This window comes from Cryptomeria japonica, chromosome 6, assembly GCF_030272615.1.
Source record: "Cryptomeria japonica chromosome 6, Sugi_1.0, whole genome shotgun sequence".
Classification (NCBI taxonomy): domain Eukaryota; kingdom Viridiplantae; phylum Streptophyta; class Pinopsida; order Cupressales; family Cupressaceae; genus Cryptomeria; species Cryptomeria japonica.
This window is the reverse complement of record NC_081410.1, coordinates 135,471,511-135,485,477: the sequence shown is the minus strand read 5'-3', so window position 1 is coordinate 135,485,477 and position 13,967 is coordinate 135,471,511. Positions and strand designations below refer to the sequence as shown.

The 13,967-nt window shown below is 36.6% G+C and overlaps 1 protein-coding gene across 1 annotated transcript in view; it reads right to left on the bottom strand.

Moving 5' to 3' along the window:
• Positions 1–13,967, bottom strand: part of LOC131044234 (uncharacterized) — a 216,852-nt gene that overhangs the window by 144,476 nt on the left and 58,409 nt on the right. Inside the window, exon 3 of the mRNA XM_057977517.2 lies at positions 9,819–9,957. Coding sequence (XP_057833500.1) covers positions 9,819–9,957 — 139 coding nt within the window. The remainder of the gene's footprint in view (positions 1–9,818; positions 9,958–13,967) is intronic.

Genomic DNA, 13,967 nt, shown 5'->3' with positions numbered 1-13,967 from the left:
GGATATGGAAGGATTTTCGAGAGATGCAAATCAAAGATTAATGAGTACGAAGAGGAACTGAAAAGTTATTGAAATGCATTGAAGGCGAAGAGTTTTTCTAGACCATTGAAGCGTGCAAGTCAAGTTTATGGAGGCGGAGTTTATTAAAGAGTTGTCATTTCTATTGGGAGCTGGTAACAAAGGCTTGGGTGTTGTAGAGACAAGATGGAGGCTAATTTTACCTTGTGAACTAAGAAACAACAGCTTGCATTTTTGGGCAGAATAACAGATGACCGTCTAAAGAATATCTTTCAATTTAATGACCCAATGTTCTTTCAAATAATCAAAATGGTGCTAGGAGAGGAATACATGGCCAATGAATACAAGTATAGAACTATTGTGGATGTTGCCTCGCTAATTTTTGGCTTGGTTGTCATATCCCTATGAAAATTGTACTAAATATTGATGTATTCTTAATTTTTGACATTAATTTAATATATATATGTATATCTGTACAGAAATAGCAGTCCAGAAACTTAACAATGTACTAAATTGTTTATCAATTATAGAATACTGAGTCCATATATAAAACAGTGTTTTATTAATTTAATTAATTAACTAAAATGAATACTTCTAAATGTATACACAAATTATAATCAGAGCAATCACTTTGAGAATTGGGCCCACGTCTATACATGCTAATAATTCCTAAGTAATTGTCTAGGCAACTATCCAATATATCTTGGCTATTGTTAAACACTAATAATAATCTTATGCGATCAATTATCTGACCGCAAATCTTAACCACCGTGACTGAAAATGAAACCCTTGTCTGAGAGTAGCGGCGACTATAAAGAATCGCCTAGACCTCATTTGGAAGGTCAGAAAAAAAAATATAAAAAGGAGAAGAGAACGGAGACACTGCATTTTGGGATTCCAAGCAGCAATGAGCCAATGCACCAGGTATGTTCGCATACTCAGACTTTTACGGGAAGAATTGAATTTAGTGTGTTATCTAATTTATAATAGCATCAATTCCACTAAAAGGGTGATAATCGAACTGTAATAGTATCGACTCTGATCTCTGTATGTCAATAAAAAATATATATGCTGCCTGTAATCAAATTTCTATAATACGATAAGAAGTATGAGTTGGATCAGAATTAAGTATATGGCATAAATTCATCTGCATACAATCTGATGCGTAGGATTTGTCTCCGCTGTCATAAAAGCAGTAACAGAAAATGAATTAAAGTGAAGTTACAGTCTGCTTATTAATTTGTCCCAGGCTTCTGAGTCATTTCCTTCCAAAATACATTAGATTGGGAAGAACTAATAAATACACAGACTAACAGATCTCAAAATAAAACAGAATTAGAACCATGCTCTGTTCCTATTACTATCAAACTAGTTTCTACTGTTCCAGGTTGCGAGTGGATCTGTAGGGGGGTCGATTGCCCACCCAAGTACTCCACCTACTGAGTAAGAATGAACCAGTAGGCCAGGAGGGCAAGTGACTGCTCCTGGGCTTGGGTTTGGCATGATGAACCACCTCTACCATTCGCTGTCTTTTGCTGGGCAAAGTGGAAAACTGATCACATCACTAAAACCATGGCTATTTCTAATCCAAACAATCACTGATGCTCTGCTGTAAATGTAAATTTTCTGTCAGGCATATAAGTGCATGTTTTGAAACCGTTAAATAGGACTTCTTCCTGTTTTCTGATATTTTCTATCTCTTGATTCCAGGCAACTATATCTGTGTGTATTTAACTAAAGGGATCACTGCCATTGTTCACATCGATTCTGCTGTGTAACAAGTAAATATGAATCTACTGACTTTGTTGTTAATTTTTTCTTTATTTTACAATTGTGGATTAAACAATTTACTGTTTTCTGAAATTATTTCTCTATGGTTAAACCAGGTAAACCTAGCTGCATTGTGCAATTAAATAGGGACATAACATTGGTGTTTGGAGCTCGAAAAAAAAGAAGACATGCATTGGATAATGAATTCGGTTGTGAAGGGAGAGTGGTGTTATGGGCAGAAAGCGTTCATTGCCATCTCTATTCTAGGGGAGGGTTTCAGGGCACTAGGTGGAGATTGGCTCCATGTGGTTGAGTACACTCCACTGCAGCCCCTCCCACTTTGGAGTGTTGGTTGTGACAAGGAAGACAGGAGACTGGAAGCACTGATAGCATCAAACTTTGTCAAGGAGAACCTACGAGATAGAGAGAAGGAGCAACGAATGGAGAACAATTCTAGGCAAGTGCCGGTAAGGAAGAAGCTGAAATTGGACAAGGGAGATTATTGGGAGGAGCAGACAAAGAAGGTAGAGGATTCCAAATAAAGACAATATGCTTGTTGATTATTTTTTGATAGTGGAATTGTAAATTTTGTATATCTAGCAATAGGCCTGCAAACTTTTCATACATTTTGTTTATATACCTACAGTAGACAGCTTGGAATTCGTAGGGTAGTTTGGGGTATTGTGGAGAGGAATTTTTTGTGCAGAATGTGATAATCAGCCTTATTTCCGTATAACTGTAATTTTTTGCTTTATTAGTAATATAAAAATACATATTTCACTGATCAAAAGAAAAAACAATTGCATCAATGATCATTAGTGATAACATTAAATTATATTGAACTTAATAAATAGGCAATATACTTAAATATAGTAATCAACCATATTGGAGGGTTCAATGAGGAAACACAATAGGGGCACCCAGAACATCCCTCATCTAAGCCCAAGGGCGAGACTTTGCACCCCTTGGCCCCAAGTGGCAAGCAAACATCGAACATGGGGTGGTCTACTTAGTGCAGGAGCCTGTTTTTGCCCTTCCATATTTGTGCTACTTCATTAATCAACATACAAGTATGTGCACAATCAATCCTCGCTCCTATCCCATCCTTCGAAGATGTCTAATTTCAAGTTTGCTGATTAAGGGAGCGAATGTTTAATAGACTGTTATTTTAGAAAATTGTGAAGTCTTATGGATTAAGACAATTTTCTGAAATTCATTTATTTAGAATAGTGAATATTATTATGTCATAGTTGGGTCATGATAGAAAATCTGGTCAGCCAATATGTAAAGTTCCCAACTAATGCATTCTGAAATTTTTGCAATGTTACAATCAAATGCAAACCCTTACACTTTTTGATCACCAATATCCCTATGCAGGCAAGGTGAGAGCATGCAATGATTGGGAAACTAACTTACGGTCCCAAGCAGCACAGTTCTACAACATAAGCAGTACAGAAAATTTAAATGATTAACCGTGTCTCCGATGCATTGGCATCCAGACTTACATTCTAATAAAAATCTAGCAGTGAACCACACAAATGTTACAATATGAATGATAAGCATGACATATTCTTCTATTCTGATTAGAAGAATTATAACAAACAATAGTCCACAAATCCAGAAAAATGTGTTTTTTCAAATAGTTAGAAAGCAAACTGCAAATTACAAATATAAAATACAAAGAATATGAAATAAGGCCCAATTGAGGATGGAACAGCTAACATAAAACTGAACTTGGCTATTTATAAAATATAAACTATTGTAACAAAGTTAGCTCTTAAAATCAGCAAAATCAAACCTTCAACACTATAGCAGCACTGTAACAACATTGCAGCAATTGAAAATGACTTCGATTCCTCAATTAATCTTCTCATATAAACCCTATTTTGATCATCTACAAAGAGTCCCACAATTCTCCACCAATCACCCTTCTAGAAAAGCTTGATTCATCCATCACAAAACAAACACCCCACAAAAATAGCGACCAAATATTGCAACTTAATTGTATCAGGCTATCAGCTTCTATTAAATTCTTCAAAAACTTCAATCAAAGTAGAATTCAGAAATTAAGAAAACACCTCAAACAACAATAACTAGGTCAAATGTGACCTCTGTATAAAATTACCACAAAGGGATTGGAGGGTTTTTGTCCTTAATCTAAAACTCTAGGGTTTCTGACCTCAAGAAAAACAATGAACATTGTTTAATCTCAGAATAAGATATTTATTTTCAAAATAGATGCCTTCCACACATTCAAAACCCCTCTTTTATAGCTTATTGAGGGATCTTAACATTGTTTTCTTTTTTTTGTCTTTTCCTTCTGAAAATAATTGAAGTGTCTTTTTGAAATACAGTCTGGCGTGCAACATCTAACCATGTGAAAGCTCCTATCTTAGTGAAATTAGTTAAGGGTGCTGCCAATTGTCAAAACCTCTTAGCAAATCTTCTATAGTAGCTTCAAATCCCCATAAATCCTCTTAGTTGAGCTAAAGTTTTTAGGGGAAGTCAATCTAGGATAGCTTGTATCTTTTCCCAGTTCACATGAACCTACATTTTGATGACATGATCCAATAATAAGATCTCTATCATCCCAAATTAGCACTTGGATGCTTTGGCAAAAACTGTTAGTGCATCTGAGATTCCCAACGGTTCATCTAAATGTCTCAGATGTTTTTCCGGAGTCTTTTGTAAACAAGGATGTAATAAAAGATAGAAGAACAACTTTCACAATTGTTTGTTAAAAACTTGAGCCATACAAGATTAGAAAGTAGCAAAAGCATTAGTCATGTACAAAAACACGACCAGAAACACATATCATCCACAGTGACATCTGAAAGTTGTCTAATGAGTTTCTTCGTCCTATACTCTAATTTGGTGATACCCAGATCTAGGGTCTATTTTTGAAAAATAAGCTAAATCATGCAGCTCATAAATCAACTCTCAATCTTGGGAGTCACATATCTATTTTTTTATGGTCTTTTTGTTTAAAGCCCCACGGTCAATACACATTCTTACTCCCATCTTTCTTCTTGACCCAGACCGCAGATGATGCAAAAGAACTTGTGTTAGGTTGATATGACCCATATCCAAAAACTCTTTGATGGCTTTCTCAATCTCTTCTTTATGCCTACTAAGATGATGATGGGGAATGGTAATGACTAGCTTAGCCCCTTCATCTAATTCAATTACATGGTTCAATCCTCTATCAAGAGGTCCTCCAATAGGTATGTCACTAAATACTTTACTCTAACTATTCAAGATAGACTAGATATCAACATGCTATGATTTTTTTTCTATAGAAGTAGAGGGGATAATCAACCATTGAGCTACCTGGGCAACTTCTTTGTGACAGAATACCCTCTCCATTCCTTTTATTGACACAATTCTAGGAGCACCATTAGACATATCACAAAGAACAAATTTCTTTCCATCAACTTGGAACTTAAGTTCTGTGGTCTAGTAATTTTAAGAGAATTAACTAATAGAATGCAGCCATTGCACCCCCCAAACCACATATGTATCTCCTATGTCCACAACATACAAATCATTTGTCACCTTATGGCTGCACAAAGTGATATTCAGTTGTGTAATCTACAACCATCACATTGAAACCTTCAAAAGAAATTGTTAAAAGGTCTTTTCATTTACTAAATTGTCATTGATGAAATTGTGGATTGTCCCACTATCAATGAAAACTGTTACATTTTGCCCTTGAAGTACTCCCCTAATTCCAAAGGAGATCTATTGAGAAGTTCTTAAGATTGTGGTAAAGAACTAGATGAAACCACTTCTTCTTACTACCTTTCAGGTTTTAGTTAGCTTTCAGATCTAGGTTCTTTTATTTCTTGATCTTTGTTTCAAAGCACCTCAATATAATGAACTTGGCCTTGACAAAAGCATTTGTGTCTGAGTTCCCAAGGCTCCTTGCAGGTAAAACACAATTTCCTCCACCTTGGTTCATTATTTGTTTCTTCATCTCTTCAAGGTGGCTAGATCTTTGGCTAAGTAATCCCCTTTTGAAAAGCTACTTAGAATGATAGGGATTGGATTGGAACTTATTCTTACGAACAAAAGTTTCAAGAGTTACAACTGTTCTAATAGACTCTTGTAGTGATGGTAACTTAACGGCTTTCACTAACCCTTTGAGTCATTCAATTAATCCTTCTATAAACAGCATTGTAAGTCTTCTTTTTGAGAAGTCAAGAATCATGCTTGAGATCTTTTGGAATTTTGTTAAGTAGTTGTCGATGGAACTTATTTGTTTCAATTGAGTAAATTTCTCTAGAATGGACCTCAAAATCCTTCCTAACAAATCATTCAATTGCCTTCTGCTAAACTCATCCATGGTACCACCACTCATATGCAACTCCATTAAGGTGTACTTGTGGCTTCGTCTTCAAACATTGGCCTAAGTGATAAATAAGTATCTATTTTTTTAATCCAAGCTTGTGCTATACTCTTGCTAGAACCATCAAAAGTGGGATGAGTTAATTTCCCTATATATTTTTTCAACTCTCTGTGTTGGTTAGGTAAGAACCTTTGTTCATTTCTTGGCCCATTCCTAATCCCGAGGTTGTGAAAATTGGTTAAGGTTATTTATGCTTGTACGTTTGGTGCATGAGATCTATACTCCTAGTAACAAACTATGGTGTCATCCACAATAGGATTCTATTCTGTAGCTACTAGAGGGTCCTGAAAAGGTATCGTAACAGAACCAATAACAACTCTAGAATTGAATTATGATTATTGTTGTTGTCTGTCAACAAGCTTCCTCACTAATTATTCCTCCAGGTGACCTTGCACATATTATGTAGGAGTTGATCGTGAACTCTCCACAACCCACAACCACCTACAAAACAAGAATAACCTTCAACAAATGAGAAAATGGCAAGAACAACTTGCTTGATTATGGATGCTTGAATGATTGATCCAATATATGAAATGTACATAAGATGTCTTGCTTATAAAGACAAGGTTGAGGGATAGGATTAGACAAGATTATGACATGTCGTATGTAATGACACAACTAAAGTGACAATTATTAAATGACCTAGGACACTGGAATCAAATTTCAAAAGATAAGATCTTATGACGACTAACAACCTTTTAGAAAGATTCCCTAGGACCTAAGTAAACAAGTGAATAGGACCCACTAGTGTAATAGTTAGGTGAAATACCTTATTCAAACCAATGCCCCCCTTAAGTGCAACTTAGGTAGTAGTAAATTATTATGCAAATGATGCAAGGATGCAAAAATGCAAGATGGGTCCTAGCTACGAGGCCATTTTAGGTACTGATGCACAAAAGATCACTCACAAACGGAGCCACAGGGGAAGAAACCACTCCAAAAGAGAGAATGCAGATAGTAATCATGTACAACTGATGAAATGAGTGATGTATGGAGGACTCATCAATACCCCCCCAGGAACTACATCTATCCCGCAGTTAAAATCAAAATTCCCCCATAAGAGGTAAAGAGAGAGACTACATAGTGCCCCCAAAATGAATAATCTCTTGCAAAATGGTTAAGTGCCTGAAAAGAAAACAAAATCCAATTTCTACAAACAACTTGTCTACAATGATCTTACATTGTTGAAGCCAGGACTTTGCTTCCTATCATCAGAAATTTTAAGAGCACAGAGAAAAGCAACTAATTTTGCAAACATCATGATATCACTATCTAATTTGTTGATATCATCTGGCACCAGTTCCCAGGCAATTCTATTCAGTCAAATCCACTCAAGTCACTTCCAAAGAGAAAATTCAATGGCTGATGGGAAGTGTGCCACTTAATTGCACTTCCATATTTTTACTCATCAATGGTAAGTGATTCCTATTTCTACACATCAACTGCAGGAGATATGACATCAGCAAGATGCAAAACATAGAATATAGTCGTATAAGATTAAACCAGCCAGTTTTGGGATTTCCTTACTAAGTATTGGCAAGTGATACATCACTTGAAAGCTTTTGTTTCAGAAGTATTTTCTAGCAAATGTCTTGCAACATTTGAAAGATTTGCAGAACCAGAGGAAGGGGTACATGTGACATCAGTTGCAAATCAGGGTTTGGATTCGATGACCTATACCAAAAGAAATTAAAAACAAGCTACATTGACAACTACACATTGTTCTCAAAAGTGAAAACCAATAGGCTTGCAAGTGCTACTAAATATTGCATGCTTTGTCAAATTTGACCCATTTGAAAAGAGGTTTAGTCGAACTATTGGTTCAGAATCTTCCCATACTAAATAAAGAAGTGAAGTATTGCTATATTTGGTAAGCATAAGCACAATGGATGAATAGATGTGGAGTATATTCTGCATGCATTTCGCAGAGAGGACACTGATGAGGCCCCCTATTATTCCTCTTTTCAGCAAACTGTCCCCCATTAATATTCTGTTATGCAGGAAAACCCATTAAAAAGTTTTGATTTTGGCCACGTTATATGAGTCCATAACTGTTTCTAATGTTTGTGTTATTAAATCAGCCTACAGATATGCAACACTGCCCCCCCTGTTAGTGGTGACAGCTTGTATTAAAATGTCTTTGTTAGCCAGATAAAATGCCTTCATTTGTCAAGTTCACGAATCAGCCTTGTCGGGTGATTAAATTTCAAGGAAACCACAAAAGTTTAAAGAGGCTGTCCATTCCAGTTGTCAGTCTATAAATAAATTTTATTTACTCTGAGAAGTTGCCATGTGAGCTCGTATACCATTAGTTCCAGGCCTTGGAGTTTCACAATTAATATGAAAGGAACAAAGATGGGGTCTGTCTTGACTCTTCGAAATAAATGAACTTTCAAGCCATTTGATCTCAGGCCAAATCAATTGTAAAAAACCTTCAAAGACAAAAATTGAATTTTGACAAAGCAAAGATTTTAATATTCTGAAAAAACATTAAAAGCACAGATAACAAGAATGTGGGACTTAACATCAAGGAAGCTTAAACAAATTATTGTTGCTCCAATTACATGATGAATGCACACTTACCAACAATTTGGGTGTGCTGGTGACAACATTATCTTTGGACAACTGCTCACCCTACAAAATTCAGTTTGTTCTGAATCCTCAATCCATAAGTTAAAAAGTGTTCTAAACTTATCCTAAACTCAGTCTGTTGGCAACATCTGGCCTTATGAAGCATGTAAATATTGTCTTGTAAGACTTATGTAACATGGTAAATTCACTTACAGAAGTCAGTTCTAGAGTGATTTAGTCCACGTCTTGTATCTTGAAATCATGAAAAACACACAAAGCAACAGCATGTGCAAATACACAAAGTGTATAGAGCTTCTATTTGAAATCCTCATAAAAACACTGTTCATATGCAATAGATTTATGATACAAAAGAAAAATTCTTGGAATAACAAGTAAGACTACATGCCTATAGATTCAAAATTCTCTTTATGCCACATAGCTTAAAGTGTATTTATTCTTTTTGTGCATTCTAACCTAAAATTTCCTTTGTGATACATAACACTCCTTTTGTGGCACCTTCTATTCACTATTCGTATATTTTTTCTCATCCAACGTTATAAATGCACCTACAAGATTAAAACAACAAACCATATGGTATAAGATAGACCATACAACTCATTGCTGCCTATCTGGCCATCATCATCTCAAAATAAGACCAATATTCTAGCATTTCATCAGCTGAATTTTACTATGTTTATATCTTAAAACCTATGTGCTACAACAGGCGTACAGATTTATCTCCATTTATTACTCTCTGAGTTAATATGGAATTACCTTTCCACGTTACAAACCAAATGCATCAGGATTCAGAATTGCCAGCCCATCTAGATTATAAATAATGTTTTCTAATAATTCTATATTTTGCTTCTTTGATCATTGCATTGAGCTCAATGAAATACACTTCAACATACAGACTTGGTGACACATCAGAGACATAAGAAAATATTAGCTGTATTTCCCTATTATATGGTGGTTAAATATATTAAATGTGTATTTATCTGCTATCTAAACAATCCAATCTACTTCCTGAGCTTGCTATACAATAACTCACAGAAGCTGAGCTGCATTTAGAGCACGTACAGCATTCGCAGTCCCAATCTGAAAGATTACACGATGCTTTTCTTGATTGCAAGTCCGGAAAACAACATCATCTGTTCCTTTATCCACGTAATCAACAGTTCCAAGAGTTTCTGGCAACAAGAACAAACATAAGCTACCCTGTTGTTATAGGATACTGATTGTTTAATAACATGATTGACACTACAGATCAGCCATTACAAAAAAGCATGCAAGATTAAAATACAAATTATAGAGAAGATGATAACTGAAAACCAAAATCCTTTCATGAAATAAGGACACTCCAAAAACCTGAAGTATCATTACCAACCACCATTTGCAAAACAGAGCTCATAACTTGTAAGGCCCGTCAAAACAAAAAAAAAAGAATTTTCAGGCTTAATTCAAAAGTTTATGCTTGTTTAAGCAGCACCTTTAACTTCTTACAATCAGAAACACACTTTTCTAAAAAAGCTAAGCAAAATTTATAGAGTTTGTACAGAACCAATTCATAATGCTTCCATTTATGTTACTAAGCATTTGTGTGATCTTGGACTGACTTGATGACTGAATTTTTTGGCTGCATCTGCAAGGTATATAATATAGCAACCAAACAGTTGAAATGGTAATTGGACGATATATTAATGATAACAAAGTTACATATATAGCCAATTATAGGACGAGGTTTCTAAAAGAAACAATCGTAAACTAAACAGAATTAGAAACTATCTAATCTAACTATAAACTATTAAATACATTATATGACCATTAAATAATAATAAATAACTCTAACACCCTCCCTTAATGGTCATTCTCTCAACTACACCAAGTTGCCCCCTAAATTTTACAAACTTGTCCAAGCCCAGAAACTTGGTGAGGATGTTCGTAGTTTGGTCCTCAATTGGAACATATTGCAGCTTAACTGATCCATCTTCTACAAGTTGTCAGATAAAATGACAGTGAAGCTAAACATGTTTGGTGCACTCATGGAAGACTAGATTCTTGGCAAGTTTCAGCACCCCTTGATTGTCACAGAACAAGGGAGAAGGACCTGCTTGAGACATTTGTATGTCAGAAAGCATCCTTCGAAGCCAAATTGCCTCACATACTGCTTTTACAGATCCCCGATATTCAACTTTGATCAAGGAAAGAGCTACAGGCTGTTGTTTCTTACTGGTCCATGTGACTACACTCGTGCCCAGATTGAAGACATACTCAGAAGTAGACAGCTTTTCATCAACAAAACCTGTGCAATCAGAGTCTATAAAACCAATCAGCTGAGGATCTTTGCTTCTGCTATACAGGATGCCAAAGTCAGGTGTACCCTTCACTTATCTCAGTACATACTTCGCTGGAACCCAATATTCTGCCTTAGGGGCTAGCATGAAGCGAGATATGTAACTCACAGGCACAGCATAACTAAGATCAGGTCTATTAGCGATTAGGTAGATGAGACTACCAACTGGTTGCCTGAAAACCAATTCATTCACCACAGGTGAATCTGATTTGACTGATAGTTTCAGCCCTTTCTCCATAGATGTAGAAGTAGGTTTGCAATCGTGCATCTGAAACTTATCCAACAGACTCTTGGCATACTTGGACTGAGAAATAAAAATGTTGCCATATATCTGCCAAACCTCTACACTGAGACAACAATGCAAAAGTCCCAAGTCTAACATGTCAAAGGACTGACACAAATTCTGTTTGATATGGTCGATCAAATGTGTTGCACTACCAGTTAGGATCAGGTCATCAACATAGATGACAAGAAGGACATCATCACCAGTATTCTTGACATACAGATTGGGATCGGAAGGACTCCTCTAAAAGCCTTGGTCAACTAAGTACTTATCAATTTTTATGTACCATGCTCGAGGAGCTTGTTTGAGGCCATAGAGTGCTTTCACCAATCTACATACTTGGTGTTCTTTACCGGCAACCTTAAAACCTAGAGGTTGCGTCATATAGACTTCTTCCTCCAATTCAACACTGAGAAATGCACCCTTGACGACCATTTAATGGACTTTCCATCCAAACTAACCTAAAATAGCGAGGACAAGCCAAACGGTGCTCATTTTGGTTGTGGGAGCAAATGTATCCTCATAGTCGATGCCATGTTTCTGTGAGAACCCTTTGGCTACTAACTGAGCCTCATACTTATCAAGAATTCCATCAGCCTTATACTTGACTTTATACACCCATTTGTAGCCAATGGGTTTCTTCCCAAGAAGAAAATCAAAAACGACCCAAGTGTTGTTTTTCTGAAGACTATGATACTCAACTTCCATTGCCTTTTCCCATTCAAGTATTCCTTTTGCTTTGGAATACATTTGAGGCTCATAAATACTCTGAAGACTTGCCATGAGAGAAAAATTTACTGTGGCTTTTTTACTCTTGCCTCTAGATGATCTCCCCTCACCAAGTTCATCATTACAAACAGCACCAATGGTTTTTTCCCACCATTTAGATCGACAAGGAGAAGCACCTATATGTAACACCGGAGGATGAGGATGAGGATGAGTGGGAGCGTCTAGAAGAAACTCATCAAGATGTTGATCCAAATTTTCCTTAGAGAAAATTTGGTGGAAAAAGATATTGCCTAAGAGATTCAACATTCTCTGGTTTAGAATCATCAGAATCCCTCCTTTTAGGTGGAGGTACGGGAAGTCGAACACCCAGAACTTTAGCCATCAAAGGTTGGCTTCAGGACTCAAAACAGGAGAAGTGGGCAAAAAAGGTCCTCCTCCTTCATCAAATACAACATCTCAACTGAATATGAGACAATTAGCTGATAAGCCTTATGGTTGTCACTGTAACCCGTGAATATCAATTTCTGGCTTTTGGAAACCAGTTTTGATCTATTTTTATCTAGAATCCAGACTTCAAAAAAATTTCAAGTGGCTGATTTTGGGCTTCCTTCCAAACCAAGCTTCCTTTGGGGTCATCTTATTAACAACCTATGTGGGAGACCAATTCATAAGGTAAACTTCAGTGTAAATTGCTTCAGCCCAAAATTTCTTTGGAACATTTCTATGCTCCAACATAGAACGGGCCATTTCTATGATTTGCGGTTTCTTCGCTCAACAACACCGTTCTGCTAAGGAGTGTAGGGTGTGGTAAGCTAGTGCTTAATGTCGTAGTGTGCACAAAAGTTGGAGAAATCAGTAGAACAAAATCCCCTCCCCCCATTATCTGACCTAAGAGTTTCGATGGGACATCCGGACTCTTTTTCAACTAAGGCCTTAACCTTCTAAATTCAAGAAACACATCTAACTTGTTATTAAGAAAAGATACCCACATTTTTCTACTAAAGTCATTGACAAATAACAAAAAATACCTAGCGCCAATGACTGATGCAGTGTCCATCAACTCACGGACATTTGCATGTACCAGTTGTAAAACCTTTGAGGCTCTCCAAGCGTCACCATCTAAGAAGGGAGTCTGATGCTACTTACCAGCATGGCAAGCTCCACAAACACCATGACTCTGTGATTGAATTTCAGGTAACCCAACAACCAGACCCTCCTGAGCCAACAAAGAGAGATAGTGAACATTCAGGTGCCCATACCATTGATGCCAAAGTGTGTTGATGGATGAACTCTTTGCTACCATAGCATGCCCCTAAGAATCACTAGTGTCAACAAGTCTGTAAAGACCATGATCCTCAAGTCCAACAACAACTATGGTGTGGGTGTCTTTGTCAACAATGTTGCACTTGTGTACACTAAAGACGACATCCAACTTCGGAGAATGGAACATTACCTGACTGATAGAGAGAAGGTTTAGTTCCATGTCGGGAACATAGTATACATTGAGAAATATCAAATTTCTCCCCCCAAATGTAATCTAAACAGTGCCATTGCCGACAATAGTATACTCTTCTCCTCCTCTAAAGATCACAAAATCTCTGAATGGCGTGTATTCTATGAACCAGCCCTGTCAATGAGTGAAATGTTGAGAAGCTCCAAAGTCAATGTACCAAGCAGATGATTTAACATGGTCTACTAGTCTTTTGGCAATAAAAGGCAGACACTTTTGCTCAATATGCTCTGCAACATGGGCCTTTTGCTAAGACCATCCCTGCTTCGATTGCTCAAACACCAATCGTTTCTTGCAATCTTTCTTCATATGACCATACTTGTGA